The following is a 25,747-nucleotide window of genomic DNA, read 5'->3' as shown; positions in this document are numbered from 1 at the left end:
GAGAGGAGAGGAGAGGAGAGGAGAGGAGAGGAGAGGAGAGGAGAGGAGCCGAGGAGAGGAGGGGAGGAGAGGAGAGGAGGAGAGGAGAGGAGGAGAGGAGAGGAGAGGAGCCGAGGAGAGGAGGAGAGGAGAGGAGGAGAGGAGAAGGTTAGAAAGAGTCTCCAGATCAGATCAGTATCTCCTTCTGTACTTCAGCAGGTTGTTGAACTTTCTGATCGAGTCTCAACATGCAAACAGTACAGAGACTGTTAGCTTTGGCCAGTTAGCATGTTGAGACCCTCACTCCCCCCCCCCCCCCCCCACCCTCACAGGCTGCGCCCCTCCTGCTGCCCCCCCCTGCTGCCCCCCCCCCCCTCCCCCTCACAGGCTCCACCCCTCCTGCTGCCCCCCCCTCCCCCTCACAGGCTCCACCCCTCCTCCTGCCCCCCCCCCCCCCCCCTCACCCTCACAGGCTCCACCCCTCCTCCTGTCCCCCCCCCCCCCCCCTCACCCTCACAGGCTCCGCCCTTCCTGCTGTATCCCGGCTGGCAGGAGTCGCAGCGCCTCCCTGTGTTTCCCTCTCTGCACTGACAGGAGCCGGAGTCACTGCAGCGAGGAGTCACACTGCCCCGAGGGTCACAGCTGCACTCTGCACACACACACACACACACACACACACACACACACACACACACACACACACACACACACACACACACACACACACATTATTATTACTTGCAACAGGCTGCCTCTAGGTGGCAGCAGAGAAACATGATACACTTTACAGTAATAAGGATTTAGGATGAGAGTGAGTGGGTGAACTTTGACCTCAAACCAGAAGCAAAGTGTCAGAAACTAAAAATAGTTTCACTCAGATGAAAAAAGATTTAGAGTGATCAGTATAATCTGATCCAATCCTAAGGAAGAAAAAACAAAGCATTAGAGTATTAAACAGTTTAATATTGTTTCAGTCAGGTCATGTGACAGCTGCAGTGACAGTGAACCTGACCAATCACAAATAGCCCCGCCTCTATATATAACCCCGCCCCATCATCCAGCATGGACTACCTGGAGTGTGTGTGTGTGTGTGTGTGTGTGTGTGTGTGTGGCCTCCATACTGACCGGTACAGGCGTTCTCGTCGTCGAGCGTTGCCGAGGCGTTTCTATAGTAACCGAGGCGGCAGAACTGACAGTTCTGTCCGCGGGTGTTGTGTTTACAGCTCACACACGTCACAACGTTGATGAAGTCAATGTAACTACAGCGGTTAGAGTGACCATTACATTCACAGTCTGGAGAGAGAGAGAGAGAGAGAGAGAGAGAGAGAGAGAGAGAGAGAGAGAGAGAGAGAGACAGACAGACAGACAGAGAGAGAGAGACAGAGAGAGAGAGAGAGAGAGAGAGAGAGAGACAGAGACAGAGAGAGAGAGAGAGAGAGAGACCATTACACTCAGTAAACTCAGTGAACTAAATAAAACAATAAATATAAATTACATCCACATAGGTAATTTATTTTCTTTTTCTTTCTTTTTTCTCTTTCTTTCTTTCTTTCTTTCCTTCTTTCTTTCTTTCTTTCTGTTACTCTAAAGGTTCTGTAGATTCTCCCCCGTAGCTGGGTACAGAGGGAGGGGTCAGGTTCCAGGGGGGTGGAGTCAGGTTCCAGGGGGAGGAGTCAGGTTCCAGGGGGAGGAGTCAGGTTCCAGGGGGAGGGGTCAGGTTCCAGGGGGAGGAGTCAGGTTCCAGGGGGAAGAGTCAGGTTCCAGGGGGAGGAGTCAGGTTCCAGGGGGAAGAGTCAGGTTCCAGGGGGAGGGGTCAGGTTCCAGGGGGAGGGGTCAGGTTCCAGGGGGAGGAGTCAGGTTCCAGGGGGAGGGGTCAGGTTCCAGGGGGAGGAGTCAGGTTCCAGGGGGAGGGGTCAGGTTCCAGGGGGAGGAGTCAGGTTCCAGGGGGTGGAGTCAGGTTCCAGGGGGAGGGGTCAGGTTCCAGGGGGAGGAGCCAGGATACAGTGGGAGGAGTCAGGGGGTCTTACCCTGGAAAGTGACATAGGCGATTTTTGACAGTTGGCTGAACTTTGGACCTCCTGGAATGAGAATCTTCTGGGTCGCTTGGGACACAAAGTAAGGCATGTAACCATGGTAACAGCCAAACAGCAGCTAAGGTCAGGGGTCAGCACTACCAATCAGATCTGACCCCTGCTACACAACTACCAATCACATCGGACGACTGCTTCAGAGCTCCTAATGAGAGTTGATGGCAGTCAGCTCTAATCGGTTCCTCATTGTTCTGTTTAATGGATCCGACCAAATCATCCTCTATAGAACCGAGGAACTAAATCCCACAAGATCACAAGGAAACACATCAGATCTCTAAAAAGTACTACAACTGCTACTACTATTACTACTGTTACTACTACTGCTACTACTACTGCTATTACTATTGTTACTACTACTGCTACTACTACTACTATTACTACTGTTACTACTACTGCTACTACTACTACTATTACTACTGTTATTACTACTGCTACTACTACTACTATTACTACTGTTATTACTACTGCTGCTAGCTGGCTGGTGCAGCTACATTAGCTAGATGTTATACCTTTTTTCTCATAGTCATTTTTCTTGTTCTCTCCCTCCTTTTCTTTCTTTTCCTCTTTGGCCTCAGTGACTGTGTGTGATGGAGAGGTCAGAGGTCAGAGGAGAAAAAAGTGATTCATTCATTTTAACCTTTTATTTCTATTGAAGAAGTGAGCCACAGTATTCACTCAAATACAGTTTGATGGAATGTCATGTAAAGGCGCTGAATAGATGGGAATTGAACATAGTTTGGTTCTTTAACACTCACTACGTCTCCAACTTCTAAGAGTTTTTGGTTTATTTACCTAGTTACTTATTTACTTCAACAGCTGTCCAGACTCGACCTTGCATGAAACAATGCTCATTTTCATGATAACTTAAACTTTCTATAGCAGCCGTGTCAGGTGATGTGAGGCTGTGTTCGAAACCATGTGCTGTCCACACTAAACAGTCTAAGTGTGACATAACGTGAGTATGCTGTATGTGAAAAGTACCCGGATGTATACTACATTAGCAAGGATTTCTGAGTATGCTACCAATGTTATTAGACATACTAGGGTTACATACTAAGTATGTAGTATGTAGTACATTAGTATCTGATTTCAAACACAGCCTGTTCTATCCATTCTTTTATCTGACCAATCACCAAACAGCATCACAGCTCTTCATTGTATACCTTTCTCTTCTTTTCTCTCCTCTTTTGCCTCTTGTTTTGATTTGATATTCTCTCCACTTCTTCCCTCTGCTGGTCTGCTGGCAGCAGAATCCACTCCAGAAGATTTTCCTTCTGTCTGAGGTGCTGAAGGGGAGGAATCTACTCCAGGATCATCTACTGCTGGAGGAGAATCTGGGCCAGAATATAGAACAGGACTTACAGGATCTGGTGTAGGTGAAACCAATCCAGTGGCAGCAGAATCTGGTCCGCCATTTCCTGTTTCCATTGTGTCTGGCACTGTTGAAATGGAATCCACTCTAGGATCCACTGAATCTGGTCCAGCATCATCAACAGAGCCAGTAGGATATCCAGCAGGCTCACTGACAGGTACTGGTGGAAAGTCCAGTCCGGAATCTAGTCCGGAATCTGGTCCAAGATCAACTGAATTTGGAGCATTTGTTAGAGGGAAGGTAGAATCAAGGGGAGGGGCCGAATCGGCAGATGGAGCCGGTCGATCTGGAGGGGAGGAGCTTGCGTCTGGCACGACATAATCTCCTCCTGCATCAGAAGGAGATGTTGAGGTGTCCAGAGGTGAGTCAGTAGCTGGAAGAGGAGAATCAGTAGCCACAGGTAGGGGAGGAGATGTTAATGTGTCTGATGGAGCATCTGTAGGAGGAGAAGGAGGCACAGCAGGAGCTCCATCAGGAGGAGCTCCATCTGTAGAGCTGTCTGGGGGCCTGGAGGAGGAGGAGGAGGAGAAGTCTGGAGGAACATCAGGAGGAGGTGCAGTAGGAGAAAGGTCAGCTCCTGCAGTGGGTGGAGCTACCATACTGTCAGTGGGAGGAGAGTCAACATCAAAAGCTTGATTGGTTGGGACTGACTGACTGGGCAGAGCTACACCTGCTGTAGCAGTGCCAGAAGGAGCTCCATCATTGGCTGGCGTTAGGGTGGTTGCTAGGGGCGGTGGCACAGAGGTGACGGCGCTGCCAGCAGAAGGCCTAGGACTGCTGGTTGACACTGTTGTACTAGTATCAGGAATGGCAGTACTTGTATCTTGGTTTGTAGTACTAGTGCCAAGGAGGGCTGGGTCTGTGCTGTCTGTTGAGGATGTGGAGTCAGAGGGCGGAGTCACTGGGTCAGAAATAGACACCTCAGAGTCAGTACTGCGGCCTGAACTAGTGGGACTGTTGGTACTGGTGTTACTGGTAGGACTGGTGGGACTACTAGTGGTACTGGTAATGGTAGTGTCTGTTACTGTGGGACCAGTGGGAAAGATGTCCGAACCAGCTGGGTTGGACGGAGTGTCTCCAGTTTCCAGCGCTGGACTGCTAGATGGAGCTCTGTCAGTCGTACTGCTAGTGGTAGTACTGCTGTCAAATGATGTACTGCTAAAGTCTGAAAAGGCATCAGTAGCTATAGTACTAGTACTTAGAACAGTACTGATATCAGTGCCAACTGTACTAGTAAAAGCTGTAGTATCAGTACTGATTGAAGTAGTAGTAGAGTCTGACTCTGTCCTAGTCCTGGTAAAATCACTAGTATCAGTAGTGCTAGTAAATGTTGTAGTACTAGCATCTGTCATGGCAGTACCAGTAGCACTGTCAGTTTTTGTATTAGTGTCAAATAAAGTATTAGTATCAGTAGTAGTACTACTACTAGCGTCTCCAGTAGTAATAGTCCATGTATCAGTAGAAGCCAGGGCAGTAGCAGTACTGCCTGTGTCTGTAACAGTGACAGGACTCCCTGTGCTGTCAGTGGATGTAATGGCTAGGCCAGAAGTCAAGAAATAAGTAGTAGTAGTAGTTGTACTAGTAGTAGGTGGTGTACTGTCAGTAGTGGTAATTGTAGTAGTAGTAGTTGGTGTACTGTCAGTAGTGGTAGTTGTAGTAGTAGTAGCAGTAGTAGTTGGTGTACTATCACTACTCGTAGTTGTAGTAGTAGTTGGTGTACTGTCAGTAGTGGCAGTTGTAGTAGTAGTAGCAGTAGTAGTTGGTGTACTATCACTACTGGTAGTTGTAGTAGTAGTTGGTGTACTGTCAGTAGTTGTGTCAGTCTTTCCATCTGATGAGGCAGAGGGTCCATCAGATGCTGTTGAGCTAGAGTCACCATCCGCTGTCAGAGAAGAAGAGTCATCACTCAGTACTAGAAACACAACCTCTTCAGGCTTCTTGTCTACAGCTACTCCAACTCTACTTCCTAACATCAGAACCAACCTTGGCAGAAAAGATTAATGCAACAGTGGCCAAATCCGGACATGCATTATGTTGATGTGATTTCAAGCCTGTTAGTGCATTGTTTTTGCAGAAAGGCAAGTGACATGAAATGATACATATTTGAGAAGTTAAATATCAAATTTCATATCAAAGTGTGTGTCCAGATTTGGTTGAGGGAGTCTGGAGTTTGTCACTGTTACATTAATTCTTTATAAGAATGAATCAGTCGTCAGCTGTTTACAGACTGTCTGTCATCCTTTGTATTATTTTCATTATTTCATCTTCTGGAATGTCAGTATAGATTCCTCTGTTGGATGACTATTGTCCCCGACAAGCTTTATGTTGGGATTTGTATTGAAGACATTTTTCATGTTCCAGCTGACTGGCAGTTTATAATCCAGTGATTTACAGCATGTGACAGCTAAACATGTATTGGACATGAGTTTGAAATGTTTGACGTAGTTTGAGGCTGACTAACAGTTTTATTATGTTAGTAATGTTTGTCAAGTAAAATTGACAAAGGTTATTTTCCCTCATAGTGAAACTCTGTTGTTAGTAGAGTGGACAGCGGTGTCAATGCCATTAAAAGCTACTGTAGCTGAATCTGACGTAAAGAGGGCTTTCAGGTGATGTAACACATCCTCTGGTGGCCATGTTGGAGCACAGTTCTAGCTTGTTAGTGACAAATAATTGTATATATAACAATAGCCAAACTAGTAACAGTATATATAACAGTAGCCAATTATAACAGTAGTCAAACTAGTAACAGTATCTATAACGGTAGCCAAACTAGTAAAACTATATATAACAGTAGCCAAACTAGTAAAATTATATATAACAGTAGCCAAACTAGTAACTGTATATATAACAGTAGCCAATTATAACAGTAGTCAAACTAGTAACAGTATCTATAACAGTAGCCAAACTAGTAAAACTGTATAACGGTAGCCAAACTAGTAAAACTATATATAACGGTAGCCAAACTAGTAAAACTATATATAACAGTAGCCAAACTAGTAAAACTATATATAACGGTAGCCAAACTAGTAAAACTATATAACGGTAGCCAAACTAGTAAAACTATATATAACGGTAACCAAACTAGTAAAACTATATATAACGGTAGCCAAACCTATATATACCAGTAGCCATACTAGCAGTGTTGGGCAAGCTGCTTGGAAAATGTAGTCAGCTAAGCTACCAGTCACTCTACATTAAATGAGGCTCCACTACATTTCAGCTATCTCCCAGAGAAATGTAGCTATTGAGCAAAAGTAGTTTGCTACATCAAAGCTACTTTTTATTTTATTTTATTTTTTACAATGAACCAACTACATGCCAAATCAATGTTATCTCAGTGGTCAAGAAAAACTGTCAGTCAAACAAATAGGCAGCAAAAAAATGTTCAGTTCAATTGTTTATTATAAAACAAGCTGTGCCTTTCCAAATAACTGCTCTTATAACAATATATATTTCAGAGTAATATACACCTTTCCTCTGTCCCCTTATTTTTCCCCATCTCTTCCCTCCTATATGTATTTGTTTATTTATATATTTTAGTTTGCCTTTTGCCTAAACTTATGTAGGCTATTTGTCAAAGTAGCCATGGCAACTCCTTCGGTATCAATTCCTCTCCGTCCTCAATGTTACATGCTCCCTCTGCCATCTTCAAGTCAAGCCCCTGTGTTAACTGTATTCCCTGCACCAGAGACTTCGTAGGCATCAGCCCAAGGATTGGTCTGTGATGTCACCGTCATACGGAAATGCTTCTGCCGGCTACACAGACACAATTCCTCCGCCGGGCGCTGGCATCACGCACCGATCCTGAGCTGTTATTCCAGACCGCAGCAGAAAGCTCCGCATATATGACAACAGTAGCCATACTAGTAAAACTATATGTAACGGTACCTAAACTAGTAAAACTATATATAACAGTGGCCAGACTAGTAAAACTATATATAACGGTACCTAAACTAGTAAAACTATATATAACAGTGGCCAAACTAGATACAGTTGCTATGATAAAGGTAAAAATCAAGTCAGCACTTGATTAGAGCATCATTAGAGTCCAGATCATGTCTATATGCTGACGCTGCTTCATTGTAACAGTCAGCAAACTAAATACAGTCAAATTCATTCAAAACATGTCCAACATATCCAACATGTCCAACATCTCCAACATGTCCGACATGTCATGTCCAACATGTCCAACATCTCCAACATGTCCGACATGTCATGTCCAACATGTCCAACATCTCCAACATGTCCGACATGTCATGTCCAACATGTCCAACATATCCAACATGTCCAACATCTCCAACATGTCCGACATGTCATGTCCAACATGTCCAACATCTCCAACATGTCCGACATGTCATGTCCAACATGTCCAACATGTCCAACATGTCCGACATGTCATGTCCAACATGTCCAACATATCCAACATGTCCGACATGTCGTGTCCAACATATCCAACATGTCCAACATGTCATGTCCAACATGTCCAACATCTCCAACATGTCCGACATGTCATGTCCAACATGTCCAACATGTCCGACATATCCAACATGTCCAACATATCCAACATGTCCGACATGTCGTGTCCAACATATCCAACATGTCCAACATGTCCGACATGCCATGTCCAACATGTCCAACATGTCCGAGATGTCATGTCCAACATGTCCAACATCTCCAACATGTCCGACATGTCATGTCCAACATGTCCAACATGTCCAACATGTCCGACATGTCATGTCCAACATGTCCAACATATCCAACATGTCCGACATGTCATGTCCAACATGTCCAACATATCCAACATGTCCAACATGTCCAACATGTCCGACATGTCATGTCCAACATGTCCAACATATCCAACATGTCCAACATGTCCGACATGCCATGTCCAACATGTCCAACATATCCAACATGTCCGAAATGTCATGTCCAACATGTCCAACATGTCCAACATATCCAACATGTCCGACATGTCATGTCCAACATGTCCAACATGTCCGACATGTCATGTCCAACATGTCCAACATATCCAACATGTCCAACATGTCCGACATGTCATGTCCAACATGTCCAACATATCCAACATGTCCAACATGTCCAACATATCATGTCCAACATGTCCAACATATCCAACATGTCTGACATGTCATGTCCAACATATCCAACATGTCCGACATGTCATGTCCAACATGTCCAACATGTCCAACATGTCCAACATATCCAACATGTCCGACATGTCATGTCCAACATATCCAACATGTCCAACATATCCAACATGTCCGACATGTCATGTCCAACATATCCAACATGTCCAACATATCCAACATGTCCGACATGTCATGTCCAACATGTCCAACATATCCAACATGTCCAACATGTCCGACATGTCATGTCCAACATGTCCAACATATCCAACATGTCCAACATGTCCAACATGTCCGACATGTCATGTCCAACATGTCCAACATATCCAACATGTCCAACATGTCCGACATGTCATGTCCAACATGTCCAACATATCCAACATGTCCAACATGTCCAACATGTCCGACATGTCATGTCCAACATATCCAACATATCCAACATGTCCAACATGTCCGACATGTCATGTCCAACATGTCCAACATATCCAACATGTCCAACATGTCCAACATGTCATATCCAACATGTCCAACATATCCAACATGTCCAACATGTCCAACATGTCCGACATGTCATGTCCAACATATCCAACATGTCCAACATGTCCAACATGTCATATCCAACATGTCCAACATATCCAACATGTCCAACATGTCATATCCAACATGTCCAACATATCCAACATGTCCAACATGTCATGTCCAACATGTCCAACATATCCAACATGTCCAACATGTCATGTCCAACATATCCAACATATCCAACATGTCCAACATGTCCGACATGTCATGTCCAACATATCCAACATGTCCAACATGTCCAACATGTCCGACATGTCATGTCCAACATATCCAACATGTCCAACATGTCCATTTGATATTTTTTAATCTTGAAAAGCTTCATCCTTTCTGTTGCATTTTCTGTCATATTTACTTCCAAACCCCAGTCTAGTGTGTGCGTGTGTGTGTGTGTGTGTGTGTGTGAAGGTGGTCTCTGAGGTTAAGTCCTGATTGTCATGTTGAGGTGGGCTAACAAGGGTTTAACACTGATCCACACACACACACACACACACACACACACACACACACACACACACACACACCATCTGTCAGACAGTGTGTGTTAACTCCTTCTAAATAACAGATTAAGGTTCAGACTTTTCTCCCAGAATGCACCCTGTTTAACTTATGTAATCATGTGACCAGGTTCAGGGACTGAAAAATGACTGGAAGCAATGAAACATGATGACAGACAGACAGACAGACAGACAGGCAGACAGAGACACAGACAGACAGACAGACAGACAGGCAGACAGACAGGCAGAGAGACAGAGAGACAGGCAGACAGACAGACAGAGAGACAGGCAGACAGAGAGACAGACAGACAGACAGACAGACAGACAGGCAGACAGACAGGCAGACAGACAGACAGACAGACAGACAGACAGGCAGAGAGACAGAGAGACAGGCAGACAGACAGACAGAGAGACAGACAGACAGAGAGACAGAACTTACTGGCTACTGTTTCTGCTGCTTCACCTGAGAGAGAGAGACCATACGTTAGTGAGTATGTTTGTGAGTGTGTGTGTGTGTGTGTGTGTGTTTTTTTCAGCAGTGTGTGTGTGTGTGTGCGTACACGTGTTGGCAGTGCCCGTGGGCAGCGGCAGGAAGGATCCTGGCTTCCAGCTGCGGGATTTGAACCCGCGGCCGCAGCGCTCACAGTCCTGACCGGCGGTGTTGTGGTCGCACTCACACTGCAGGGAGGCGTCACGCAACACACACTGAGCTGCATGCAGGTGACACTTACACCTGGGGAACACACACACACACACACACACACACACACACACACACACACACACACACACACACACACAATAAATGCTCCTAACCTAGTATAGCATAGTATATTATAGTCTAGTATAGTATAGTGTAGAGTAGTAGTAGGAGTGGTTAGGTGTTGGTAGATGGCTAGTTGTTGGTTGTTGTGGCTAGTTGCTGGTAGATGTGGCTAGTTGCTGGTAGATGTTGGTAGGTGTTGGATGGTATGGGTAGTTTGGGCTAGTTGTTGGTTGTCATGGCTAGTTGTTGGTAGATGGTTAGTTGCTGGCAGATGTGGCTAGTTGTTTGCAGTTATGGCCAGTTGTTGATAGATGTGTCTAGTTGCTGGTAGATGTGGCTAATTGTTGGTAGATTTGGCTAGTTGTTGGTAGATGTAGCTAGTTGCTGATAGATGTGGCTAGTTGTTGGTAGATGTGGCTAGTTGCTGATAGATGTGGCTAGTTGTTGATAGATGTGGCTAGTTGTTGGTTGATGTGGCTAGTTGTTGGTAGATGTGGCTAGTTGCTGATAGATGTGGCTAGTTGTTGATAGATGTGGCTAGTTGCTGATAGATATGGCTAGTTGTTGGTTGATGTGGCTAGTTGTTGGTAGATGTGGCTAGTTGTTGGTAGATGTGGCTAGTTGTTGATAGATGTGGCTAGTTGTTGGTAGATATGGCTAGTTGTTGATAGATGTGGCTAGTTGCTGGTAGATGTAGCTACTTGTTGGTAGATGTGGCTAGTTGTTGGTTGATGTGGCTAGTTGTTGATAGATGTGGCTAGTTGCTGGTAGATGTGGCTACTTGTTGGTTGATGTGGCTAGTTGTTGGTAGATGTGGCTAGTTGCTGGTAGATGTGGCTACTTGTTGGTAGATGTGGCTAGTTGTTGGTAGATGTGGCTAGTTGTTGATAGATGTGGCTAGTTGCTGGTAGATGTGGCTACTTGTTGGTAGATGTGGCTAGTTGTTGGTTGATGTGGCTAGTTGTTGGTAGATGTGGCTAGTTGCTGGTAGATGTGGCTACTTGTTGGTAGATGTGGCTAGTTGTTGGTTGATGTGGCTAGTTGTTGGTAGATGTGGCTAGTTGCTGGTAGATGTGGCTACTTGTTGGTAGATGTGGCTAGTTGTTGGTTGATGTGGCTAGTTGTTGGTAGATGTGGCTATTGTTGGTAGATAATGTTGGCTAGTTGGTCACCTGGCAGGGATGTCGATGTTGGAGATGGCGTAGAAGTATTTGAGCAGGTTGTCTCTCTGGACATAAGTCCCGCCCAGCGCCGGCCGGAGGAGACGAAGACGGAGGTTGGTGAAAGAAAAGAATTCTCTCAGTCCCTTCATGCTCTCCATCCTGGTGTACAGAGCGTCCATGTTGATCAGCTTCGGACCTGCAAACACCCTGAACCGAGCGCGCACCTCGAACACCACGCTCCTCTCCTCCTATTGGTCAAACACTCTGTCACTCACCATGCCAGTCTCCTATTGGTCAATTAATCAGTCAGCAAACCAGTGGGTGAATGTGGATAATTGTATATTTAGTTGGAGAGTAAACCCAGATATGGACGGATGTTTTCATAGCTGTGTTTACATCTACCTAGATACAATCTATATGTTCTGTTTCTATATCCTGGTTCCTACTCTGTGCTCCCCATCTAACCAGCAGAAGCAGAAGCAGAAGCAGAAGCAGAAGCAGAACCAGAAGCAGAACCAGAAGCAGAACCAGAAGCAGAACCCACCTTTGCTCCGACCCAGCGGGAGTAGCGCTCGGTGCAGATGACCCGGGTCAGATTGCTGGGTGCCAGGTCCCGCACCTGTTTGGCTGGCATGCCGAAGGCCTCCATGCAGTCATCAGCATAGAACTGGTAGGGCTGCCATGTTACACCTGGAATATTACCATAATAATACCAGTTATTACCAACCATGACCAACCACGGTGGAAATGTCCACAATCCGCCGCGCAGCCGGCGGTGAGCACGGAATTTGCGCCCTTCCATAGGAAATAGTAGAATAGTAATAGTAAACTTTTAGTAGATCTAAACCTTTAGCGGGTCCAGACCTTTAATAGATCCAGACCTTAGACATTGTTAGAGCAGACCAAAAACAGCCAATAAGGCGTTGTGATAAGTTAAAACGGACCAATCACCTTTGTCCAGGGATTTCTCCAGAACCATGATGGTTGGCCGGCCGTACTCGAAGGTCACGATGATGTCATCAACCAGCTCCAGACTCTTGTTCCACGACAGGGTGATGTTAGCCAATAGCGGCTCAGGATACCGAGACCATGTGACTGTCTGCCAATAGGTGATGAGCCCGCCCCTCTCCCTGTCTCCCATCAGCTGGGGGGGGTGAGACAGGTCCGGGCTGGACGCATCACACTCATCACTGCAGAGATACGGGTTCTCCTGTAGAGAAACAGACAGGCAGACAGACAGATCAGAGAGAGAGAGACAGTGAGAGTGTGAATGAGTGTGAATGAGTGTGTGTGTGTGTGTGTGTGTGTCCTACTGACATACATGTTAGGTGTGTCAGGGATTAACACTGGTCAGACCGCTAATCTGCTGTCTGCTCACACCTCACCTCACTGTGTGTGTGTGTGTGTGTGTGTGTGACAGATGGCAGTTGCAGCTAAAGTCAGGACAGGATAAGGCTCTGATCACCACACACACACACACACACACACACACACACACACACACACACACACACACACTGTTTACCAGCTGGTTAGTCAGTAAGCTCCAGTAAGACATTTTACTTGAGTAAAAGTATCAACACCATAATGGAAAAATACTTCATTACAAGTTCTACATTCAAAAGTTTACTTCAGTAAAAGTATAGAATATTAGCAGTAAAATGTATTGAAGTATAAAAGTAAAGTCGTCATTCTGAGTTAAATTACTGAAGCATGGGGGACTTGGGGGCACTAAGATGGCAGCATAGTGAAAGCTCTCCCGACCGTTCCCGACTAGATCATTTTGAACCCCCCAAAAAGTGCAAACTTTCTATCAAACTAAACTCGAATTGAAAGGGGGAGCAATGGATACCAGAAAGAAAAACACACAGCAACCAGAAATACACGATAGAGAAACCGAGCAACTTCGAAGCCACTCACCAGCTAACGCTAATGTTAGCAAACAAGCAGGCGAAGTGATGCAAATGCCTTGGGAAGAGACTGCTGATTTGGAGCTGATTCTTCGGGAGCTGAGGGGCTTTCGCCAAGATAATAAAGAGCAGCTTGAGGACATTAAGGGATAAATCGTGAAAACGAACACCAGACTGGACGACGCTGAAGAGTGAATAGTGAAAGCTGAAGAGAGAATCCAAAACACAGAAGATATCCTAACAGAAATGCTGAAGCTACAAGTCAAACTAGATGCCAAAATAACTGACCAGGAGAGCCGCTCCAGGCGAGAAAACATTAGATATATGGAGTTCCTGAGGGAGCAGAAAAAGATTCGCCATCCTTGATCTCCTTTGTGGAAATGTTACTCAGAGAAAATCTCGACATACCCGACGAAACAACTCTTCAAATCGAAAGAGCCCGCGCACTCGGACCCCAACCACCGGAGGATGCTCAACCAAAATCCATCTTGGCAAAATTCCTCAGCTTCAGAACAAAGGAAACAATAATCCGTTTGGCGTGGCAAAAGAAAGGTTTTACCTGGCAGGGGAAGCGAATAAACCTGGACAACGACTATGCACCACGCATTCTCCAAAAGTGAAGGGAATACGCAGAGGTACGGAAGGCTCTGAAAGATCAACAAATCCAGTTCCAAACCCTATACCCGGCATGACTAAGGCTGGGGATACACTAGACAACTATCGCCCCGATTTTAGCCAGGATTCACAATCGGGCCGAGTCTGTCCTGGTCTGCACTAGTCTGAAGATTTTGGGGCAGTTGGCGTGGCCAGTTGGCAGAGAAAATCTTTAAGTGTGTGAGGGGAACAGACCAGAATCTGGAGGCAGTCGGGTTGTGTGACTCGTCAACAACTCAAATGTGAATAGCCAATGAAAAACTATGAAGCTATGCCATAACAATCCAATACGGTGTTTAGCCCACACCAAGGAGCAATCAACTAGTTAATTCTTCATACAACAAATTTATAGATAGGCCTACCGATCTTTCTGGTACCAAGGCACACAGGAAAAAAATACAGGGAAGAATCAATTATTGATTCCACAAAACCTTGGCTGTCAGATGCCCATTTTAGACCGGAAAGTCAGGTTTAATTATTATTATTTATTAGCCTACATGTCCAGTTGGTAGTCCTGACCGGACAATGTAAATGCGCAGTCCGGTTTTGCAACATAATCATCTGTCACCATAGCAACATGGCCTACAAACACTCTCAGCTCCCACTTCATAGCTTTGGCTCCATTATGTAGCAACAGGTATCTGATTCACACTGCTGCTCACCTGCAGCTCCTCTGAGGTCCAGACTGACTTCACTCCTTTATGGAAATGAGTTTTGGGTCTGTGTATTTTTTGGTCATTCTATTTTCCTCCTCTCTGCTTCTCTCTCTCCTCTTTCTGCTCTCCAGGCCTTGATGGAGCTGAAAGACGCTCAGCTCTGTATTCAGGTTGCAATCCCAAAATGGGCTTTTTTAATTTTTGTTATTTTATTTTCTGTTTTACAAAGGAGAAAAAGAAAATCAAGTCCTTTGTAAATGTTGTATCTGCTGTTTCTCACCAGGAAAACGGACAATGCCTTGCATATTTCGGTTTTCCATTTTGAAATGAAAATTAAATCATCATTCGTTTTCCAGGTTAGGTTAGGTTGCTTTGGAAACTGAATTCAAATATTTTAAATAATCCACTGACCAAAGAAAAATTAAAGAACGAAATTGAAACATACTTAGATCTGAATGACAATGGCGAGGTGACTCCATCTGTGCTATGGGATGCGCTTAAAGTGGTAATTAGGGAAAAATAATATCTATCACTTCTCATGATAAGAAACTTAGAAAGCAAAAACTTTAAAATCTGGAGAGTAAATTAAAGCAGTTACAGAGAGACCATGTAGACACTTTGAATGAAGAGGCTAAATCAGATATTACGAAAATAAGGACCAAAATAGATGAAATAAATACACAAGAAATACAATACAGCGTTATTATGAAGTTGGTGGGAAATCTTTGAAACTTCTATCTTACAGACTACGAAAACAACAAGCAGACAATACTATATACAAGATAAGAAATCCTGACTCAGGAGAGATTGAGACAAGTCTCGAAAGAATCCAACAGAGTTTCGAAAAGTATTATAAATCACTGTACTCCCAACCACCAATTAATGACGACCTTCAGATTGAGTCATTTTTAGCTTCATTGAATCTACCTTCTATTACTAATGAACAAAATTAAAAATTAATAGCTGAAATAACAAAAGAGGAATTATACTCAGCAACTGGGAGATTAAAAGCAAATAAATCCCCGGGCACAGATGGTTTCACTTCCAAGTGGTATAAATCAATGCAGTAACAGTTGGGTCCAACATTACTGAAAGCCCTCAATTGGGTTCTACAGAAAAGGGAAATTCCATCCTCATGGAGGGATGCAAGCATCTCTGTCATACCAAAGGACGGGAAAGACAAACTAGATTGCGGTAGTTATCGTCCCATTAATGTATTAAATGTGGACTATAAATTGTTCACATCCATACTGTCCAGGAGAATAGAAAATATTCTACCAGAACTCATCCATTTAGACCAGACAGGTTTCATCTGACAAAGACAAACACAAGATAATATCAGGAGAACACTGCACATTATTAGACACACCACACAACAGGAAATAGAGACAGCCATTATAAGTTTAGATGCTGAGAAGGCGTTTGACTCAGTCAGATGGTCTTTCTTATACAAAGTGTTATCAAAATTCGGCTTTCACAAGTCTATCATTAAAACATTTAAAGCGCTATATGACAAACCATCCGCAAGAATAAAAATGTATGGTGATTTATCAAATTCATTCATCCTGGAACGAGGAACAAGACAAGGCTGCTGTGCCTCACCACTCCTCTTTGCCTTGATATTGGAACCCTTGAGCCAACGGATTAGACAAAATGCAGATATTAAGGGGATACATATGTTATCGGGGGAACAAAAAAATTGGCTCTATTTGCTGATGACGTATTGATATACCTAACACAGCCTACACAGTCACTCCCAAAACTGATAAGTCTACTAGAAAAATATGGGGCACTCTCAGGTTATAAGCTTAATGTACAGAAAACTCATGTAATCACATTTAATTACGACCCACCCAACCATATTAGAGGAAAATATTAATTGAAATGGGATGCAATCAAGTACCTGGGTATCGGCTTGTCTAAAGATATCTCAAAATTATTCGACCTTAATTATGGCCCATTAAATGCAAAGATAAAGTCAGACATACTAAGATGGAATGTTATTCTGCTTTTGAGTTCCAGAGTAGAGTCGATTAAAATTCTACCACAAATGCTTTATCTTTTTCAGACTCTTCCAGTGAAGATACCGACCAAGCAGTTTATGGAACGGAACAGGTTGATATCCAGATACTTCTGGCAAGGGAAAAAACCCAGGATCAGGTATAAAACTTTACAACTAATAAAGGAACTTGGTGGCATGGGTCTCCCCTGCTTACAAGAATACTACTATGCAGCACAGCTAAGGCCATTAATTTGCTTGTGTACACCAGCATACTCTGCAAGATGGAAAGAAATTGAAAGTGCAATGATAGAAGGGATACCTATAGCAGATACTGAATTACAAAATAAGATGGTAAACAAAGATGACCCTTGGATTAATATATTATTGAAAACCTGGCAGGAGACAGTCAAATTAGGTGATTCATTTAAACTGTTATGGTGGTGTGCCTACGATACAGAATTTGTTCCAAATAGATCTGATGATAGATTTCAAAAATGGATCACAATAGGCCTTACTAATTAAAAATACATTTGTTCACAAGGGTGCATTCCAGAGCTTTGAATCCTTACAGAAAAAACATGGTCTGGAACGAAATGATTTCTATAGATACCTCCAAGTTCGGCATTATTTCAACCAGAACCTGGGTGTAGCTTTAGCAACTGGAGAGACAGGAATCATGAAAATATTCTTGTCAATATCCAAGTCCACTACATGTAATAAGATTATCTCCAGAATGTATAATGGCATTCTCCAGTCCAAGTCTGAGAATACACTGTATATAAAAGAGAAATGGTAGAAGGAGGGAAATTTTTATATTTCAGAGGAGGGCTGGAGAAGAATATGTCAAGCACAATGAAATTCAACTAGTTCAACTACATGGCGAGAATTCTGTTGGAAAAATGTTGTAAGGTTTTTTATTACGCCCTTGCAAAAACAACATCAGTGGTAGTTGTTGGAGACTATGTGGGATAAATGACGCAAATCACTTCCATATTTTCTGGAACTGCCAGGTTATTGTGCCTTATTGGCAGGAAATTCATAAACATATTAATAATGTCTTTGGAGTCAACATTCCTTTTAGATGTGATACTGTGTACATGGGTGACATCTCATTTGAAGGGTGGGATATCAATGATAAAAAACTGGTACAAATACTTCTGACAGCAAGTAAAAAGGCTCTTACGAGGAAGTGGCTAAAATCAGAACCACCCACCACTGATGAGTGGATAGAAAGAATATATGAAATATATATTATGGAAAGGTTGTCATTTTCCCTCAAAATCCAAAAAGGAAATTTTTTTCCAGATTTGGACCAAGTGGACTGAGTACATTAAACCTATAAGGTCAGACTTTAGCTGACTTGATAGAATAAATGAGTGAGAATATAATGTGATTTATATTATTTTATTACATCTAACAGGTCGGTCTTTATTCATTTTCTCTTTTTTTCCCCTTCAACCCTTCATAGTATCTAAGGTGAAAGCATCCCATGTTCAACTGTAAATAATCAAAGCTAATGTTATAAAAGAAAACCTCTGGAAGAACTAGGCTGTAAAATGGTTATCAAACATACTGCAACATTTTTTGTTTTAAAATTTGCATAATTTTATGTGAATCTACTTGCAGTAATACTGATACTCTGTACAAAGATGAATGTGAAATGAATGCTTTTCCAAAATAAAAATAAAAAATGTCAAAAAAGGAAAAATACTTCATTACAAGTTCTACATTCAAAAGTTTACTTCAGTAAAAGTATAGAAGTATTAGCAGTAAAATGTATTGAAGTATAAAGTAAAGTCGTCATTCGGTCATGTCGCTCTGCTCTAATATTGTAATAAACCCTTTGAAAAGCGGGAGATAAATAGAAAACGTAATTTACTCGATCATAACGGCGTAACCAATGCCTGGACGCAGGAAAACGACTAAAAATGATACTGAAACTTCAACTGAAGGAGAATCGCCACCTTCCTCACAACAACTAACTTTCGCCATGGAGGAAGAGGAGAGAGACGACCCGTCGCCGGATGAATCCTCAGGTGAAATTCTGAGTGCAATTCACAATTTAAAGAAAGATCAGAAGGAAGAAAAAATTTGATACAGTGATACAGTCAATACAATCTATCCAAGGTGAACTACAACAATACTCTGGCCGGTTAACGGAGGCCGAGGAACGTCTCGGAGCGGTGGAAGACGATGCCTCAGCGCTGAATAAAACAACCAAACAGCTGAGACAACAGGTTGAGAGTTTGACGGCAAAAATGGAGGACCTAGAAAACCGCAGCTGCAGATCTAATGTATGCCTGGTAGGCCTACCTGAAAACGCTGAAGGGAGAGACGCATGTGCCTTTCTGGACAAATGGATCCTCGAAGTACCGGGAGCACAGAGTTCCAACTGGCCTTAGATCGAACCCCAACGCACCGCCCAGAACACTTCTGATGAAGTTCTTAAACTACAAGGACAAAACCAAAGTGATGTCGGCTGCATATGGCAAAGGGGAAATCCATTTTGACAAGTATGATATCATGTTTTTCCACGACGTTGCCAAGGAGACGGATAAGAAGCGCAGAGCATGGGACTGCGTTATGGAATAAAACATCCATCATCTTTCCGGGTGACACAGGAAGGTTAACTCTCGCCTCTTCTCTTCTACGGATGTACACGCATTCCTGAACAAGATCCAGGAGAAGGTCAGAGATGGAACGGATCTGTGAAAACGTATGGTGAGATTACCATGGAGATTTGACTAACATAATGGATATGCTTCAGTATCTATAGCCTACTATAGGCTACAAAGTATCTTTACAGTAAAAAATGCCCAAATCTGCTTTTTGTACACTGTCAAAGTAAAATTTTGTCTTTGCACTGTTAAAAAAACCCCAATTTATCTAGGATATGTGTATGGTTAAAGTTAGTTGTTTTCTTTGTGTTACACTGTTAGAAATATATTTTTTTGTTACTCTGTTAAGGGTAAGCTTTGTCTACATACTGTTAAATCTTAGTTATGTCTTTACACTCCCAATATCAAATTTTTTACTTTATAAAACAAATTTTAAATAATCCTCATTTAAAGACGGTTTTAAACCAGGCAGCTAAACCTTCTGTTGATAGCCAGTGACCTTTGATTGTATTTAATTTAAAGAGCCGTTAATAGGCTGCCTTGACAGGTGAATGAAAGGCATCAACACTCTAATGGGGAAATACTTTACTAGTAGTTTTCTTTTTTTTCTTTTTTCTTTTGGTTTAATTTTTCTATAAAATGTATCAAACATTAGGGCGGAGCGACACATGATCCAGACTTGTTTTGTAGACACCTAATCTGTTCTTCTTGTGGACCGGGAGCTCTATGACTAGAGAGGGAATGGGAAGGGGTGAGGTTCGTTCGGGGAACTCCACATGGGATGTTTTGTTCATCCTTTTTTATGTTATGGTACTGTTTGTTATGATTGAAAAACCCCAATAAAAATATTGTTAAGAGAGTTAAATTATTGAAGCATGAACCTGTCAGAAGTATTTTAATGTTGTCGTCTAACTGCTCCAGATACTGTTGGGGAGTTTAAACTCTTCGTCTCTTTCATCTCTTTGTCTCTTTGTCTCTCTCGTCTCTGTTCGCTGTGAACTGTCTGTCTAATGAAGCAGAAATGGCATCAGAATAATCTTTAAAGGGCATTTAGCAGGAAAAGTTGAGGGTCTGGGGCACGAGGCTCGCTGGAGGAAATGTCTGGAAATCTGCTTTTAAAAACTCATTTCTGGGTTTGTGGCACGTTCAACCTTTCAAGGGAGAAAATGCAATACTCTTCTCAATATAACCTCTCAAACATGAATATGCAATCCAAGTTAATAATCACAGGTATGAAATGAAATGCAATATAAAATTGGAATATCAAACAGGTGGCAGGACGGTTTCATCAGTTTCTACGTTCTGTCTCAGTTTAGACAGAAGATCTGTTGGCCAGTCTCATATTTCCACTTTGCTGATCAATAAGATTAACGTAAAAACCAGAGTAAGCACAGCTGACAGTGAAACAGATGCAGTGGCTTAAAACTGTTTCCAGATCAGTTGATCAATAAAGTTTTTATCTGAAGGAGCTGCAGACATTTTATCTGCTCAGACTGAAGAAGAGAAGAAGAGTCTTCTGGTTTTATTGAGAAGAAGGAAACACTGAACTCTCCTCTTCTCTCCTCTCCTCTTCTCCTCTCCTCCTCTCCTCTCCTTCTCTCCTCTCCTCTCTTCTCCTCTCCTCTCCTCTCCTCTCCTTCTCTCCTCTCCTCTCCTCTCCTTCTCTCCTCTCCTCTCCATCCTCTCCTCTCCTCTCCTCTCCTACTCTCCTCTCCTCTCCTCTCCTCCTCCTCTCCTCTCCTCCTCCTCTCCTCTCCTTCTCTCCTCTCCTCCTCCTCTCCTGTCCTCTCCTCCTCCTCTCCTTTCATCTCCTCTCCTCCTTCTCTCCTCTCCTCCTCCTCTCCTCTCCTCTCCTCCTCCTCTCCTCTCCTTCTCTCCTCTCCTGTCCTCCTCCTCTCCTGTCCTCTCCTCCTCCTCTCCTTTCATCTCCTCTCCTCCTTCTCTCCTCTCCTCTCCTGTTCTCCTCTTCTCTCCTCCTCTCCTCTCCTCATCCTCTCCTCCTCTCATCTCCTCTCCTCTCCTCCTCCTCTCCTCTCCTCTTCTCTTCTCTCCTCCTCTCCTCCTCCTCTCCTCTCATCTCCTCTCCTCTCCTCTCCGCCTCTTAATGGGTCCACAGAGAAAACGAACAACACTGTCCCAGCATGGAATAGGCCACACACACACACACACACACACACACACACACACACACACACACACACACACACACACACACACACACACTCATGTAAAATTCATCACAGACTGAACTGAAGCTGCTGAGCTGCCCTCATGTTAGGAGGTAGGAGTTAGGAGGTAGGAGGTAGGAGTTAGGAGTTAGGAGTTAGGTGGAAGGAGTTAGGGTTAGTTGTTAGGAGTTAGGAGTTAGTTGTGGTTGCCGTGGTAACGGTTACAGTGAGACCAGACGGACAGTTTGTAAGATAAACAGGAAGTTTGGCTTCATGGTTTTACAACCAAACAACTAACTAACCGTTTAACTGAACTGACCAACTGACCACTAAACCTCTTTCTGAGACTTCAGGCCAGTCTGCCTGCTGCATCTGATCTGAGACTGAACTCCACAAAACACCTGGAATCTGATCTTTTCAAATCAGATTTGAGCCACTTTGGTACGTGCCTGGACCCGATCCGGATCTGATCCGTGGCCGCGCGGTGTGAACCGGCAGATCTGATTTCATGCAGATCGCCACAACACGGAGGACAGGGAGAGCCGAACACGAACAAACAGTCGAGACCGGGGCAGGAGGGGCAGGAGGGGCAGGAGGGGCCATGAAGGCCGTGCCCCCCGTGCCCCCTCAGTTTGGCCTTATGCCCCTCAAAAAGTTATATGCCCTGTGGCCACAGTGGCCTTGATGCCCCGGCTGATTTTGCCGTTTTCTCCTCTGCCTCTTTCCTGTCAAAACGGTTTTTAGACACCAGCGTCTTTTGTTGAGATTCTGAATTCTTATTGGGCAACATCAAGGTAAACTCTGCTCACAGAACCAGTGGTGGGTTCGATTTCGAGCCCGGTCTGAACCGCTGGAAAACCGGGCTGTTTATGACGATAGTTTGACACAAATCTAGCAGCCAACCAGGAGACTTAATCAAACTCATCCTGATGTGCCGATACTGCAAAGCTGTGACTTCAACTTCTGTTGCTGTAACTTCTGAGAAGAGAAGGTCGACTGAGCTGAGGTAAGAAAGTTTGATAAATTAGCAAACGAATAAGACAAGAAACTCAACATATAATGTTACGCATTGCTCGTAAATCACTACAACGTTGACCTGGCTGACCCAGTGGCCTAAGAAGTGTTACGTGCCTAATGAGTATTATAGCCTAATGTTTGTAACATTAAGTTTAACAAACGTAACGTTAGCTAATGCTTGCTAGCTAGCTGTCAAATCAATGTTATGTTTTTATGTTAGGTAGGCTAACACCGGTAGCTGGCTTCGTTACAACATTAAAGTTACTTTCATTCATTTTTTTTTTTTTCCCAGCAACCGTCATGCCAAACAAGCAGCAGAGGGAGAAGATTCTGAAGAAGTGCTTTCAGGATGTAGCTAAAAACTGCAAAACAATGGACGTTGATAGTTATACTATGTACTAAAAATAAAATCATCCTTAACCCTTAAGTTAAATTCATTATTTCTGTGGACTTAAAATCATTGTTTTATTTGATGGCCTTGCTGCCCTGGCATTTGGCCTTTGTGCCCTCAAAAAATTGACAACACCAAAGGCCAAGTGGCCTTGCCCCTAAAATGATGAAATTCCAGGCCTGGTCGAGACCGTCTGAGGATCTGAGTAAAAAACAGAAACTGTGTTACGAGCGTCTGGCAGGCGAGGAGACGACGATCCACCTGAAGCTTTTCTGCTCTTTTCTCTTTCTCACAGAAGAACGTCGCCTGTCATCTGACCGCCGCTCCGGTTCTCCTCGGTAACCTTCTCTGTCTCGCTCTCACATCGCCGACCGGTTCTCAGTGCCGCGTCTTCTGAGGTTTGTGAAACCAGGAAGCACAGAGCTCTGCTCAGAGTTTACACTGTCCATCCTCACGGCAGGTAGAGACAGGTCAGCAGGTAGAGACAGGTAGAGACAGGTCAACAGGTAGAGACAGGTCAGCAGGTAGAGACAGGTCAACAGGTAGAGACAGGTCAGCAGGTAGAGACAGGTCAACAGGTGGAGACAGGTCAGCAGGTAGAGACAGGTCAACAGGTGGAGACAGGTCAACAGGTGGAGACAGGTCAACAGGTGGAGACAGGTCAGCAGGTAGAGACAGGTAGAGACAGGTCAACAGGTAGAGACAGGTCAGCAGGTAGAGACAGGTCAACAGGTGGAGACAGGTCAGCAGGTAGAGACAGGTAGAGACAGGTCAACAGGTAGAGACAGGTAGAGACAGGTCAACAGGTAGAGACAGGTCAGCAGGTAGAGACAGGTCAGCAGGTAGAGACAGGTCAACAGGTAGAGACAGGTCAGCAGGTAGAGACAGGTCAACAGGTGGAGACAGGTCAACAGGTAGAGACAGGTCAGCAGGTAGAGACAGGTCAACAGGTGGAGACAGGTCAGCAGGTAGAGACAGGTCAGCAGGTAGAGACAGGTCAACAGGTGGAGACAGGTCAACAGGTAGAGACAGGTCAGCAGGTAGAGACAGGTCAACAGGTGGAGACAGGTCAGCAGGTAGAGACAGGTAGAGACAGGTCAACAGGTAGAGACAGGTAGAGACAGGTCAACAGGTAGAGACAGGTCAGCAGGTAGAGACAGGTCAGCAGGTAGAGACAGGTCAACAGGTAGAGACAGGTCAGCAGGTAGAGACAGGTCAACAGGTGGAGACAGGTCAACAGGTAGAGACAGGTCAGCAGGTAGAGACAGGTCAACAGGTGGAGACAGGTCAGCAGGTAGAGACAGGTAGAGACAGGTCAACAGGTGGAGACAGGTAGAGACAGGTAGAGACAGGTCAGCAGGTAGAGACAGGTCAGCAGGTAGAGACAGGTCAACAGGTAGAGACAGGTCAGCAGGTAGAGACAGGTCAACAGGTAGAGACAGGTCAGCAGGTAGAGACAGGTCAACAGGTAGAGACAGGTCAACAGGTGGAGACAGGTCAACAGGTAGAGACAGGTCAACAGGTAGAGACAGGTCAGCAGGTAGAGACAGGTCAACAGGTAGAGACAGGTCAGCAGGTAGAGACAGGTAGAGACAGGTCAACAGGTAGAGACAGGTCAGCAGGTAGAGACAGGTCAACAGGTGGAGACAGGTCAGCAGGTAGAGACAGGTAGAGACAGGTCAACAGGTGGAGACAGGTAGAGACAGGTAGAGACAGGTCAGCAGGTAGAGACAGGTCAGCAGGTAGAGACAGGTCAACAGGTAGAGACAGGTCAGCAGGTAGAGACAGGTCAACAGGTAGAGACAGGTCAGCAGGTAGAGACAGGTCAACAGGTAGAGACAGGTCAACAGGTGCAGACAGGTCAACAGGTAGAGACAGGTCAACAGGTAGAGACAGGTCAACAGGTGGAGACAGGTCAGCAGGTAGAGACAGGTAGAGACAGGTCAACAGGTGGAGACAGGTAGAGACAGGTAGAGACAGGTCAGCAGGTAGAGACAGGTCAGCAGGTAGAGACAGGTCAACAGGTAGAGACAGGTCAGCAGGTAGAGACAGGTCAACAGGTAGAGACAGGTCAGCAGGTAGAGACAGGTCAACAGGTAGAGACAGGTCAACAGGTGGAGACAGGTCAACAGGTAGAGACAGGTCAGCAGGTAGAGACAGGTCAACAGGTAGAGACAGGTCAACAGGTGGAGACAGGTAGAGACAGGTAGAGACAGGTCAGCAGGTAGAGACAGGTCAACAGGTAGAGACAGGTCAACAGGTGGAGACAGGTAGAGACAGGTAGAGACAGGTCAGCAGGTAGAGACAGGTCAACAGGTGGAGACAGGTAGAGACAGGTAGAGACAGGTCAGCAGGTAGAGACAGGTCAACAGGTAGAGACAGGTCAGCAGGTAGAGACAGGTCAACAGGTAGAGACAGGTCAACAGATGGAGACAGGTCAACAGGTAGAGACAGGTCAACAGGTGGAGACAGGTCAACAGGTAGAGACAGGTCAACAGGTGGAGACAGGTCAGCAGGTAGAGACAGGTAGAGACAGGTCAACAGGTGGAGACAGGTAGAGACAGGTAGAGACAGGTCAGCAGGTAGAGACAGGTCAACAGGTAGAGACAGGTCAGCAGGTAGAGACAGGTCAACAGGTAGAGACAGGTCAACAGGTGGAGACAGGTCAACAGGTAGAGACAGGTCAACAGGTAGAGACAGGTCAGCAGGTAGAGACAGGTCAACAGGTGGAGACAGGTCAG

General features: G+C 44.5%; 1 protein-coding gene across 1 annotated transcript in view; it reads right to left on the bottom strand.

The window, feature by feature from the left end:
• Nucleotides 1-490: 490 nt before the first annotated feature.
• The window catches only part of LOC139639835 (netrin-G2-like), a gene marked incomplete at its 3' end in the record, with an annotated part of 27,752 nt that continues 2,495 nt past the window's right edge, over nt 491-25,747 (bottom strand). Inside the window, exons 2-8 of the mRNA XM_071513986.1 lie at nt 12,542-12,800; nt 12,135-12,280; nt 11,600-11,838; nt 10,222-10,394; nt 10,101-10,124; nt 1,105-1,272; nt 491-628 (exon numbers count right to left, since the gene is read on the bottom strand). Coding sequence (XP_071370087.1) covers nt 491-628; nt 1,105-1,272; nt 10,101-10,124; nt 10,222-10,394; nt 11,600-11,838; nt 12,135-12,280; nt 12,542-12,800 — 1,147 coding nt within the window. The remainder of the gene's footprint in view (nt 629-1,104; nt 1,273-10,100; nt 10,125-10,221; nt 10,395-11,599; nt 11,839-12,134; nt 12,281-12,541; nt 12,801-25,747) is intronic.

The sequence above is a fragment of the Centroberyx affinis genome, unplaced genomic scaffold (assembly GCF_046629955.1).
Source record: "Centroberyx affinis isolate AG114_WGS23_722 - 3 ecotype Tasmania unplaced genomic scaffold, CSIRO-AGI_Caff_v1 ptg007831l_1, whole genome shotgun sequence".
Taxonomy (NCBI): Eukaryota; Metazoa; Chordata; class Actinopteri; order Beryciformes; family Berycidae; genus Centroberyx; species Centroberyx affinis.
Note: the sequence above shows the minus strand (reverse complement) of the source record. Positions and strands in the feature narration are given on the sequence as shown.